This window comes from Myiozetetes cayanensis, unplaced genomic scaffold, assembly GCF_022539395.1.
Source record: "Myiozetetes cayanensis isolate MyiCay16 unplaced genomic scaffold, myiCay2020 scf1, whole genome shotgun sequence".
Classification (NCBI taxonomy): domain Eukaryota; kingdom Metazoa; phylum Chordata; class Aves; order Passeriformes; family Tyrannidae; genus Myiozetetes; species Myiozetetes cayanensis.
In genome coordinates, this window is record NW_026086604.1 from 33,067,241 (window position 1) to 33,080,357 (window position 13,117).

The 13,117-nt window shown below is 39.9% G+C and overlaps 1 protein-coding gene across 1 annotated transcript in view; it reads left to right on the plus strand.

The window, feature by feature from the left end:
* CPA6 (carboxypeptidase A6) overlaps positions 1 to 13,117 on the plus strand; it is an 81,616-nt gene that overhangs the window by 46,333 nt on the left and 22,166 nt on the right. Inside the window, exons 3-6 of the mRNA XM_050331171.1 lie at positions 2,829 to 2,953; positions 6,377 to 6,491; positions 7,413 to 7,514; positions 8,365 to 8,469. Of these exons, the coding sequence (XP_050187128.1) occupies positions 2,829 to 2,953; positions 6,377 to 6,491; positions 7,413 to 7,514; positions 8,365 to 8,469 (447 nt within the window). The remainder of the gene's footprint in view (positions 1 to 2,828; positions 2,954 to 6,376; positions 6,492 to 7,412; positions 7,515 to 8,364; positions 8,470 to 13,117) is intronic.

The following is a 13,117-nucleotide window of genomic DNA, read 5'->3' on the forward strand; positions in this document are numbered from 1 at the left end:
CGCATCACAGATAGTAAAGAGGATAGGATAGCAATTAGTGTCACTACCACTCACTAGCCAGCAGAGCCCAGAGTGGAAATCCAAGGCATAATTGTGAGCGAAATGATGCTCAAAGAAGAGGAATGACTCCTATGAGACCCTCGGTATCCATGGGAGATGCAATGATGAAGTCTCCTGAAGATGACAGTGAGTAAAGGATAGTTGGACTTGCTCAGTCCGAGCATGTCTGCCCTGAAATCCATCTTCTGTTTGTTAGTTTTCATGCACTGTCTCTATGTCACACCAAGGACAAGCTGAAGGCTGCAATATAAATAAGATGTCTGTTGGAGAAATGTGTTCTTTGTTATATGCTTTATAAGGTAAAATCAAGTCAGCAATTGAAGTACTCTGAACAGGACAGGTAACATCCCCCAGAGGAGCACTGAATGCTTCGTTTACATTGCAAAGAACGAAAAGTGGCAGTCAAATGAAGCCAAATAGGGAAATGAGCTGGAGTGGAATCATTTGAATTCTAAATATGGGATTTTTTTGTCTCACTTCCAGGACAATGCCAGGAGTGAAATACTTCATTTTCACCAAAAGAGAATACTGGTGTGCAATATGCCACTGATTTCATGAAGATTGCTTCTGTTTCTGATATTCACTTGTAGCCAGTAATGTGAGGAATAATTAGAATGCCTCATAAATTAAAAAGCTTGGTGATGCTATAACTAATAGTGTGAATATTGATGTTTATCCCCTCCACAATGATGGAGAATTTCACCAAAATAAATCCTGAGTAACTGCCAAGAACAAAGACGAGTTTCAGGTGTATCTGAAGTATGATTTTCTTTTTTATTTTTCTATTACAGTTTTGTTTGCTTGGATGCTGCCTTTTGGTTGCTGTTAGCCTGTGTGTAACAATTTGTTGTTATTTTTATAAACATGGCTCAAGCTGATTGATACACTGTTGCTCCAAGAGAAACAAATTCTCCCTTTCTGATGTGCATTTCTAGGGATAAATCTTAAAAGTCTAATACACATTTCTAATTACCATGTGGGAAATTAACCGTGTTGAATTTCACTGGGTGCCTCTAATGTATCAAAATATGAAAGACAGATAAACTAACAAACATAAGGTGTTAGCACAGTGAGAAGATATTTATTTATAAGCAGCATTTAGCACCATTTAATTCATGAGTTTGGTTTCTACTGACCATCTGTCATAGCTGCTGTCAGCCTCACAAGCCCTGTGAACTTTGCCAGTCCTGGTGTTAGACTTGAAAAGATGCTGCGCCCACCCACCACTATCACTCGGATCCGTGGACCATATTGTGGCAGTATGAAACAAAGAGTGGTTTTGGCAGGAACTAGAAGAGGCTGCTCCTGTGTTTCAGTTTGGCTGCTTCCAAAGTAGCAGGCATTTAATTGGATTAACTGGACTGAGGTCACTATTGCTGTATGCGTTACCATCAGGTTCAGTGTCAGGTGACCTCTTGGTAATCAGAATATTCTTAATCGCAGCCATTTGAGAAATGGTGAGAATTAAACCCTTGTTTCAAGATTGTAATCTCCTCACAAATGAGGTTATAGCAAGATCAGGTGAAATGCATTTGATATTTCAAAAATAGCTTGTATAGCATAGAAGTAGTCAGGAGCTTTTAAAATGCAGATTATTAAAACCTTCTTAGAAACCTGGAAAGCAGTGGACACTCACAAGCTGTATTAATGACTTCCATCAGTTCAACCTGGCACAGCTGAATGCAATAAACTTCAAAAGACTTTTATCAAATATTATTTTAAAATTCTCTTTAAGACATGTGTGGACATGGTAGTCCATTCCTTGTATTCAGCTCACAAGCATATATTTTTAAAGCCTGTGGATCCTGACATGCTTATTTGTCACACTGATACAGAGACAGTTGCTGAAACTCCCATTTATAGTCTCCTAGGACTACCCAACAGCTCTGGGAAGAGATTTGTTAACTTTTGTTCTTGCCGCTGTCCTCACACTGGCTGAGGAGGAACTGTTTTCACCCCTGTTGCAGAGTATGTGCATCCTACACTATTTTACTACAGGGTGTAGAACACTGATTTTCAAAACCCTGTTTGCAAACTTTCTTGCTTTTTTGAAAATTCATGCATGCCTTAGGCTAGAATTTCCAAGTGTATTTCAGATTTGGAAACAAAAGGAAGTAAAAATGGACAAGAAACATCCCTCAGATGTGGGCAGATAGAGGCAGTACAATAATAATAGTGGTATCGTTCAGTAGCTATAATTTTTTATAAGATTGTAATGATTTGATTATCTTAATCCTGTTATTTTGACTTCTCATATAAAATTTGAGTATTCATGGTATTGGTGCCCTGCTACTGACCTCTGATCTGCTTATTATCAAGAATGAAGCTTGGGAATGCTTTGTAAACAACAGTGGTATCTGCTATGCCTTCTATATCTCTTTACCATTCTTTTACTGCCCCAGTGAACACAGAAAATGCCTAATGAAATAAAAGAGACTCCTAGACTCCATAGGACATAGGGAAGGTAGTCTGAGGAAGTGCATGAAGCTGGAAGTACCTTTAATTTCAAACTATTTGAGGAGGCACATTCTGGAGACCGTTTTCTCTTCCCACTGGCAAATCTCCCATGAGAGTTGTGGTAAACTGGACACAATCATTCCTCAAAATCTGCTCCATTAGTATAGATGTCAAGCTGGACCAGCCAGTGCAGGTTTATTGTCTGTATCATGCCTAAGGTGTTTGCCTACACACCTTCAAGCGTGCCATCTCCTGGATTTCCCCACCTACACTGAATGCGTATGAATTACAGGTTGGTTCCTGCACTACAGGTGGACTTGTGGCAGCCCAGCAGCCCCTTCCACATCGTCGAGGGCACGGTCACTGACGTGCGAGTACCGCAGAACACGACCCGAAGCCTGCTGCCCTTCCTCCAGCAAGCCAACATCCACTACACGTAAGCCCACGCTTCACTTGCTGTGCCTTGCTCCAGAGATCTGGCCTTTGGGGCAGGTCTGCCTCTCCCACGCCAAGTGCGCTTGGGAATACATTCCACATCACAGCAATTAGACTGGCAGACAACTAGGCACTGCCAAGAAAACAACCGTTTTAATGGGAGAACAGAAAATCTCCCACAGGCAGGCAGCTTTAATTAAATGTCCTCCTTTGGAGTCAAGCTGAAGTGTTTTCAATGTATGTGAAATCACATCTGTTAAGAGAGGGTTGGTAATTACTAATTCTGCAGCCTGCTTTGCCTCTCTCTGTACTTAGCAGGAGCAAGGTTTACTTATGAGTGTGCTGCAAACACAGAGGCAAGCCTTCTTCATCAACTATACAGGAACACACTAGTTCTATTACTCTCCAATCCTAGTGACCCATCACAAGTCATATGGCATAAATACATACACACTAAGGATCACGTATTGTTTATAGCGTTCCTTAAAAAAATTCAAGACAATTTTGCACCGTACTTATCCTTTCATATTTATCATTATGATATACTGGACAAGAGTAATGATCCTGTCAGTGAAGAATTTTCAGTGAGATGCCTAAGCATCTGAATAGTCAAGTGATGAGTTATTTGAATTCTCACATATTTACTGAATAAAGAGCTACATGAGGGTATTTTTGTTTATTTCTCAGTGAGAAAAGGATGGTGCAGATCATACTGTATATGTATGTATGTATGTATGTACTGATCAGAATTCCATTTTTATTATAACAATTGTCTCTTATAAATTTGTTGTTCTAAAAACACAGAAACAAATACAAGAAGATTAATTACACAACCTCAATAGCTGAAGTTCAGAGTCACTTTCATGTGTCTTCAACACCCCTTCAGTTTTGTTTATGTTTAAAAGTGAAATGGGGATTTCTGTAATTGTTTTCCTGTGCTTATAAAAAAAAGTCCCCCTAATTACTGTGCCCCAGCAGTTGTATTCACGTCTGCTGCTGTTCCTGGTCACAGTAATCACCTTTAATGAAATGACAGAAGGCCATTTTATATGTGTTGTAAACACTCTCTGTACTTGAAGACCTCTACTTGGGTTGCAGAGCAGAGTGTGCAAGGGAAAGAACTGAAAGGGCAAAGGGTCTCTTCAGCTTACCTGAAGCAACATGGTACAAATACTACGACAACATTGCATTAATCTTCCACAGGGAAAAATCCCCCCTCTGACTTTTGGTGCACAAGTTGTGTGCACTTGGAAGGAAGCTGGGCAGCATTTTGTCAGGTCCAGATTTTTCCTTTACTCTCCCTCTTCATCCCCCTGCTGCCCATCTCAGATGGTCCCAGCCATCAGAAGCAAAACCCTTCAAAGCCTCTACAAGCATGTGCTGTTCCTGACAAGCCTCCTGAGATCTGTAACTCCACAAGAGCCAGGAGGATTTGCCATGGAACCAACAACACCCACAGTCAGGGAGAGCAGGGTAACCAGGCACAGCCACTGAGCTGAAGTGCTGCTCCACAAGCAAGACTTTGTACAGCTCCTTTTCACGTGGCTGGTTTTCATAATGTTTTTTTATTATTATTTAATTTTTACTCACTCCCCAAAGGAGTTAAAATTGCTACATCCCTTTTGGAACTGGAAAATCTGAGGTAAACACCAGCTAAAATTCCAGCCTGATGCTTGCTTAAATTGTGACAAATTTCTAAAGTTAGGAAGCATTAAGCATTCCTAATAATGAACCAGGTGACCAGTACTTGTCTGTAAAACAGGCTTATCTGACTCAAGGCTTGACTTCTTGACAAGATGGTCATGAAAACAAGCCAGGCATCAGATAAACTCACTCTGCACCAAGTTGCTTCAGTTGTAAGTTTTCTGTTAAAGAAGCTACTTAGGTTGCTCTAAAACCTGAGAGACTTAAGAGCCTTTCTGTTATATGCACACAAAGTACACAGTCACTTAAGAGTAAAGAAATATTATCAAATCTCATGTAGAGTACAGATGCATAAACAATCAGGAGTTATGAAATTAAATGTATTATTGTAAAAGTGAACAAAGCTTGATTCTGGTAGGTGCTTACGCTAATCAGAATTCTGCAAAGCAGTCATGTATTTTTTTAAAATATTAAATGTCTTAATAACTTGAATAAAACCACTCCTTTAATCTAATTACAGGCATTACAGTACTGGTCTTATAGTATATATAGTAATTTGCAAGTCAAGATCGTAATTCTTTAGTTTGCTTAATGAATGTTGCTGATGTAGAACAATGTAATTCCAAATTATACAACTACTTCACTAACGCATCTGAAGACAGGAATAACCTTTACTTTGATATTACATGTAGATAGGCCTATTGTGTTTGCGGTACCTGCTGCACACCTGAGTTAGGAGCAGATTAAATGCCATTTATTTCCATCTTCTTCCTATCATTGCAGCTGATGCCTATGAAAATATAAAAGGTTGAATGTCACTATCATTTCACAGGAATGATGAATTGGTGGTACGGTGATTACACACTGCCATGTTTTAGGAGAAGTTGGCATACAAGAATTGACTCAGTTTTACAGTCATGTTGTTACTGATGTTGATGTCAATATTCCCAGATCCTGCTACTGCCTCATGGAATGGACAGATGCTCCAACTTCTTCTTTATAATTATTTTTAGATGTTTGCTATATTTTTATATTTGTCTCATTATTTATTTTTGCCATAAACCAGGAAATATTTCCACTTACACAACTCCTTCTGCATTTTACTCTTAATGCAAAGAACCTTTCACACTTTATGGAAGTATATTTAATTTCCATTTGGTATTGTTTCGTGGTTTTCCTGAGTTATTTTAACACAACTGGCAAACAACTGTTGCAGTGTAGATAATGTGAACAACAAAGCACACTTAAGAATTTTTGTTTGCTGTTTTTTGTGTTTTAGACAGAATGATAATGCTGCCATGTTCCTCTTCTTTTGTTTTGCCTCTACAACTTGTAAATATATGTAATGTTCCATGCCAGAAAAATAGTATGTGCATGTCTTTCTAAGCCTAAAAAGATCTTTAAATGGTTTGAAATCCGTTTTTGAAGATCCAGGATCACATAATATAACTGGATTATAAAAGAAGACAGCAAATGCTGCTCCATAAACAAATGAAAGTGGTTGCTTCTTCACATTGGCTACATTATTTACATCATCCTGTTTTAGTCGTTAACAAGCTCATTGTGTTTTTGAAGGCACTGTTACATTTCAAAGCAGCTGGACTATTTATTTGGCAGCTTATATTCAAACGAGCCTGAAGCACTCTATTGTCAAAGTATAACAGAAGTAAAGTCAGGGTGGTTTAACTCCTGCTATATTTCTTCTAAATGTGATTGTTGTTCTGATTTAGCTTGTGTGTTCTACTACATTTTCAGTAATACTGCTCTCTTTTTTGCTTAGGATTCTCATATCAGACCTACAGAAAGCAGTAGAAAACCAAACTGGACTGAGGTCATATAGGAATCGAAGGTCCCTATCTGAGTATAACTACGAAGTGTATCACTCCCTGGAAGAAGTATGTGAAAATTCATATTGTTCCTCTTATCTACTACATTCTCTCTACAGGTTCTGGTTACCTGATCATCTTCAGAAGTGTTCTAAGTGTTTCTTCTTCGAAAATAGGCACCTTCTTGAAAATATATATGTTTTAGTATACGTATTCAAGGCTTATCTTTACATGTAACTATCTTTCACAGCTTATGACTTCTTCTTTTTTTTAAGTAGGTCTTTTTCTCCAGTGGAATAAGAGATTTCAGTGAGTGATTAGTCACACTGACTCTTTTAAGTGGTGTGAACAAATGCTTAAGTATTTGCACAAGAGGCACAAATACTTAAAAATACATAGATACAAATTCATGTTTAACTACCTCGGATGGTGGCTGGGTAAATAATTTCTGTTGATTTCTGTCTGCTCACATACACAGTTTCAGTCTGCTCCAAAGCAAAGTCACTAGACCGGGCATGGAGAGTGCTGCACTTTAGGAAGGTCTGGTGCCTGTGAAACAAATATTCCAGGTACCACTGAATCCTGCAAGTCAATCTGTTTGCCATTCTGTGTTCTGGCAGGCAGAATCAGGGAACTTCTTTCTTTGTTCCATTAGTATTTAGTGAGAATGGTGGACTAGCCCCATCCCCAGATTTTTAATGGACAGCTAATGCATTCCAGTAATATCCAACATTGAAATGAGAAAAGAAATACCATGTGATTGAAGGCTGCTTCCAGACTCTGGCAATAGAGCTATGAGAGTCAAATAATAGTTAGTGTCCAAAAAACAAATAAACAAACTAACAAGCAAAGCCAACAAACAAAAAAACCAAAAACTACAGGAAAATCCAAAAACATACAGAGGACTGAGAGCTGAGATTAATAAAAGTATTACAGTTGCTTCCCATGAAATGCAAAGACTGAAGCAACGATTCATTTCTGTATTTGCAGATCCAGGACTGGATGCGTCATCTGAATAGAACTCATTCAGATCTTGTTCACATGTTCTCTGTTGGAAAATCCTACGAAGGGAGACCACTGTATGTACTCAAGGTAAAGATTAAATAGTCATTAATCAGACTAAAGTCTGGAATCAGGGACAGACACTTTGTTATTTGTGTTAAAGCCTATACACCAGAGATGCAGCTTAACAGCATTTCCTAAGGATAAGTCGCTAAGATCTAAGTGTCTCTCTGAATGTCATCTTCAATGAAGAAAGAAAAAAAAAAGATGGAAAACTAAAAGCCAAATCCTATTTACTTGGACTGGATACACATGAAGATAGATTACAGGACAAGTTCAATTAGCAGGATTTGGATTTAAGGGGATTGGAAAGCTTTGTGTTTATAGACAACTAAGAGAGCAGTTATGCTGGAGAGGGACCCCAGAGGACTCTGGAGCCTTTTTCAGCCTGTGCCACATACACTTCCCTTTTAGCTGCTGACAAAATTTAAGGGCTGTGTGCTTCCAACTCACACGATTAGGACCACAAATTAGAGTGTGTCAGCAAGATACAAAAAAATTTTAGTTTCAATGTATTTTCTTTTCCTCTGCCATTGAAGAGTTCTGAAAATTTGATTTTTCATCAGGCTATTCCTGTAGTGTCATTATTCCTCACCCTACTCCATCTGATATTTAAGGATATCATTCCTCATAAAAGAGGAATTGAGAGATCTCACTTCTCCTTTCTTTTTTTTTTTTTTTCCCATAGATCAGCCTCATTGTCCTGGCATACGTGCCTAACATTATCTTGGCCATACCTTTGAAAACAATAAATTTATGTTCCTTTATATGAGTAAACTCAAAATGGTTTAGTGTTTCTCATATTCTGTTATTTTCTCATTATTGTGTTTCACTGATGTTTTGAGATCTATTGATATTTTGTGAATATTCACACTTCAAGTTAGGTAAAAGGTCACGGCCCTACAAGAAAGCTGTTTGGATAGACTGTGGGATTCATGCAAGAGAGTGGATTGGCCCTGCCTTTTGCCAGTGGTTCGTGAAAGAAGTAAGTGTTAAAAGATTTGCAGTCATAAAGTCCCTTCGGTTCAATAAACTTTGCCTTTTTCCTATGAAAGATCTAACATATTAATAATAAGAAAAAAACCTAGCTCTATTATACCTCTTCTTTTGTTATTTGTAGAATACTGAAGTGCTTAATAAACAAAGCTGATAGCAACAGCCAGACCCAGCTAGGCACAGGGCAAAAATATGCCAGACACATATTGGCAGAGATATGAAGCAGGATTTTATTCCAAGACCTAAAAGTGTGAAGATTGTGATTCTGGTAATAGTCCAGGTAAATCAGTGCCAGTGTGCATTGCTTCAGATCAGTTCAGCAGTATCTTTGCTTTAACGACTTAGTTTAAGAAAGACATTTCTCTTTTGTGTAATTCCATAGGAATAGGAAGATAAAATCACAGAATCATTAAATAGAATCATGGAATTTTTTAGATTTGAAAAGACCTATAAGATCATCAAGTCCAACTCTTAACCTAACACTGCAGAGTCCACCACTAAACTGTCTTTCTAAGTGCCACATCTACCCGTCTTTTAAATACCTCCAAGGATGGTAAATTACCCACTGCCCTGGGCAGCATGTTCCAATGTTTGACAAACCTTTCAGAGAAGAAACTTTTCCCAGCATCCAATCAAAACCTTCCCTGGCTCAACCTGAGGCCATTTCCTCTTGTCCTATGACTTGTTACCTGGGAGAAGAGACCGACCCCCACCTCACTACAACCTCCTCTCAGGTAGTTGTAGAGAGCAATAAGGCCTCCCCAAGCCTTCTTTTCTCCAGACTGAACAAACCCAGCTCACTCAGCCACTTCTCCCAAGACTTGTGCTCCAGATCCTTCACCTGCTCTGTTGCCCTCCTCTGGACACACTCCAGCACCTCAATGTCCTTCTTGTAGTGAGGGGTCCAGAACTGGACACAGGATTTGAGGTGCAGCCTCACCAGTGCCAAGTATAGGGGGACGATCACTGCCCTGGCCCTGCTGGCCACACTATTCCTGATACAGGCCAGGATGCCATTGGCCATCTTGGTCACCTGGGCACTCTGCTGGCTCATGTTCAGTTGGCTGTTGACCAGCACACCCAGATTCTTTTCTCAACGGGCATCGTTCCAGCCGCTCTTCCCCAAGCCCGCATGGGGTTGTTATGACCAAAGTGCTGGATCTGGCACTTGCCCGTGTTGGACAGTTGGCCTCAACCTATCGAGAATTCATCTACCATGTTTCCATGATGGCAACTATCATAGTTTTCCTCCTGTGCAATGGCTTCCAGCTCCTCCTGCTTGTTGCCCATCCTGTGTGCATTACTGGTGTAGATGTACTTCAGCTGGGCTACTGATCCTGCCACTTTTTCCAGGGAAGAAGCCTCAATTCCTACATAACCATTCTCAGGCGTTTCTGTGCTTTTTATCACATCATTAACTCTTGCATCTTTGCTGCCACATGGATCTCCATCCACTACCTCCACTGAGATGGCAGACCAAAGAAACGTGCTAGAACACGGTCCCTCAAACATGGGTGTGGTGCCCCTTGGCTTATTTCTATCGTGCCTGGTTTTATCCCCTCTTCCCTTTAAATCTAGTTTAAAGGTCTTTCAATGAGACCTGCTAACTCCTGAGCAAAGATCCTTTTCTCCCTTTGAGACCTGTGTACCCTACATCACCAGAAAGCCTGCTGTTGTTTAAACCAACCTATGATCAAAAACCCCAGAATTCTGCCAGTAACACCAGTCTCAAAGCCAGATATTTATCTGCTGGTTCTTCTTCATAGATGGATTTCATCTAAAAATATATGTTTCTTATTACCTGAATATCACACTATTCCTGTGTTTCTTTGATCCTATCTTATTGCATTTATTCCCCTTTACCTTTAATGTCTAGGATTTAGCCTTCATATCCATCCATTTGCAATTTTCCAAATGAGTGGCGAAATCAAATGGATTTTGAACTTTGCTTTCCCAGTTGTCTGAGAGGGGTGTGGGTTGGTTTTTATTTTTTGTTGGTTTTGTTTTTTTTTTTTTAATATTAGCACTTAATCTCTTCTAATTTGGGATTCCTTACAGATGAGTGATATGTTTACAGGATTTTGCCATTTCCCTTTAGCCAACAAACTTTTATTCAATATGGTATATTAGCTGCACAATAGAGACTGTCTTGCAGTGTAATTCACAAAAGTCAAAGGTGGCTTAAAAAAACCCCACAGGTGTGATTTGGGTATTTTTGCATACCTTTTCTCTTTTTTCCCCACAAAATAAGGGATGCAACATATTATTTGCAGGGTTCTTCCTATAAACACACCATTTTCTCACTTTTTGTGCCACCCATTTCAATGTGGAATTCTGCAATGTATTAATACCTCCTCTGATTTTGTGAGAGTAAACTTCTGCATCATCAACACACTAATGTGTTAGCTGAGATGATCATCTAACCATGTGTGGCCTTCCCTCAGAATTCAGAGCAGCCTACAGAGCAAGAACAGAAATAATGAGGCCACGGCAGTTTGGATGAGCCTGTCACCATGGCCGCTGATGCATGGATAGGCTAAAACAGATCCATAGTTTGGCATGCAATGATTGTGTGTCTTCTCATTAGGTCTTCTATCAGTGTAAAGATGAACTAACTTGCAGCTATTTCTGAGGAGCTTTTCTACCCAGGAGAACAGGCTGCAGTAAGGAAGGGAGATGTTTGGGACAGACAGACACTGGTGGGAAAGCCTGTTGCCCAAGTACCTCTTCCCCACCAAGGTTTTCCCATAAAGCACTACAATGTGGCAGCCAGGTAAAAGTCACAAGGTTTCTCCATGGAGTTTATGGTGGAATATAGGCTCTAAGCACGTATATAAAAATCTTCTGGTTGTTATCTGAGATCTTCAGAATCTAGCTTGCTACTAAGGCTTCTTCAACTAACTATGTAAAAGCACTTTCCTAGATTAAAAAAAGTCTCTGCAGAGTTCCTCAAGACTGCAAGAATGTGCCACCTTTGTCTCCCTATCCCTTCTTAGAGCAATATTTCAATCCAGCATTAAAGCAAAAAGCATCAGGAAAAGAATATATTATAGTCATAATCTCCATCATTATATTAAAAATTACTGGGAAAGGAGGAGAGACAAGATGTTTAGATCACTTGGTTTAGGATATTGCTTTTCTCATTATGTGAATTAGACATTTTTAATAAGAGCTCTGGCAAAACTGGAGGTCTCTCTGTACTTCAAACTCTGCAATTCTCTTTTGCTGACCAACTCCTCCCTTAAGCACCTCTGCAGCCCAGCAGCCCACTTTTCCATCCTCCCTGGCACTTACGGGCAGTTCTGAGAAAGGGCAGTCAGCCTGGAGACAGATTTTTTCCTGGCGTGTTTATTGACTCTAAGGAATAGCACCACAAGCCCCTTGATTTAAGGCAAGGAAAAGGAAATGTTGGATATACACGATGTTGGCTTCTTTTCTAGCAGGAACAGCATACGTGCATTCCTTTACTACACAGGCAGCCTGAAATGTTTTATTGAGCTTTCTCTTCACCCTGTGATCTTTGTCATTTGGTTTTATTGAAGTATATCCATGTTGCTGTGTACAACTAGGCTTTTCAAGTGCTTTAGCTTAGAAAAAAACCCAAACCTATGCGTGAAAGTCAACACTCAAGCTCAAGACTGGGTGCAACAAACTCCTACTCAGCTTGGGAACCCTCAGTTATCATGCCTACACCTCTGGCAGCTTCTGAGTACCAGTGGATTTGCTGCAAACAGTGGGAGACACCACCTCCATAGGGTGGAGGTGCCATTGAGCAGCTGCTAGTGTGGCTTGCCAGGGTATGGGCAGCGGCTCCCCACTTTCTACAAAGCATCTGGAGTTGTTTAGCTGAGAAGGACCCAGGTCCCACCCATTTAGAAACACAAAACAGACTAAAGCAGATCAGATTTAGGGAATCGAGGATGTAAGGCTGGAGCATGGGAAGGCAAGGGGCTGCCTGCTACACAGGCTTGTTCCTTGTGTGGGATAATACAATAGTTAGAGAAAAAGAACAGATGAGCTAGAGAAAAGCGGAGAAAGATACAGAAGCTAAAGATTTAAAAGAGAAAGAGAATGCGCAGGAAGGAGTTTTGCATTATGTGATAATATAATTCAAAGTAAGAAACCACCCTATTCACATTTTGAAACAAACAAAAAAAGAAAGCAAAGACCATGGCTTGGGGAGTTGGGGTTTTCTGTTTTGTTTTCTGTGTGTTGGGTTGGTTTTTTTCCTATAATCTACTCCAGAATGAGCTCTAGCCTTGACTCTGTGTTCCATAGGTCTGGTGTTAATAACAACATCACTGTTTGTTTCTGTAGAAGGCGCCCCTGAATGTCTGTAGTCTCTCAGCTAAAGATAATCAGATGTTCTATCAGGATTAGCAGTACTGGTGGCCTCTGACAAATCCTACCTCATTGTCATTGAATTTCAAATCAAGAAAGAGGAGGGCCTGCACATACAAGATCAGAGCTTTAGGTAGCAGCCAATGAACCACAGAGAAGTGTCTGCACGTGTATTGTGGTGAAATAGCACTCACGTTACACACAGTGCAGTCCCACCCAATTTTAAGCCTTACTCAGCTGGAAAGGAGTGGAAAAAGGGCTCTGATAGTGGAAATATTAAGAGACCTGTGGTGGAG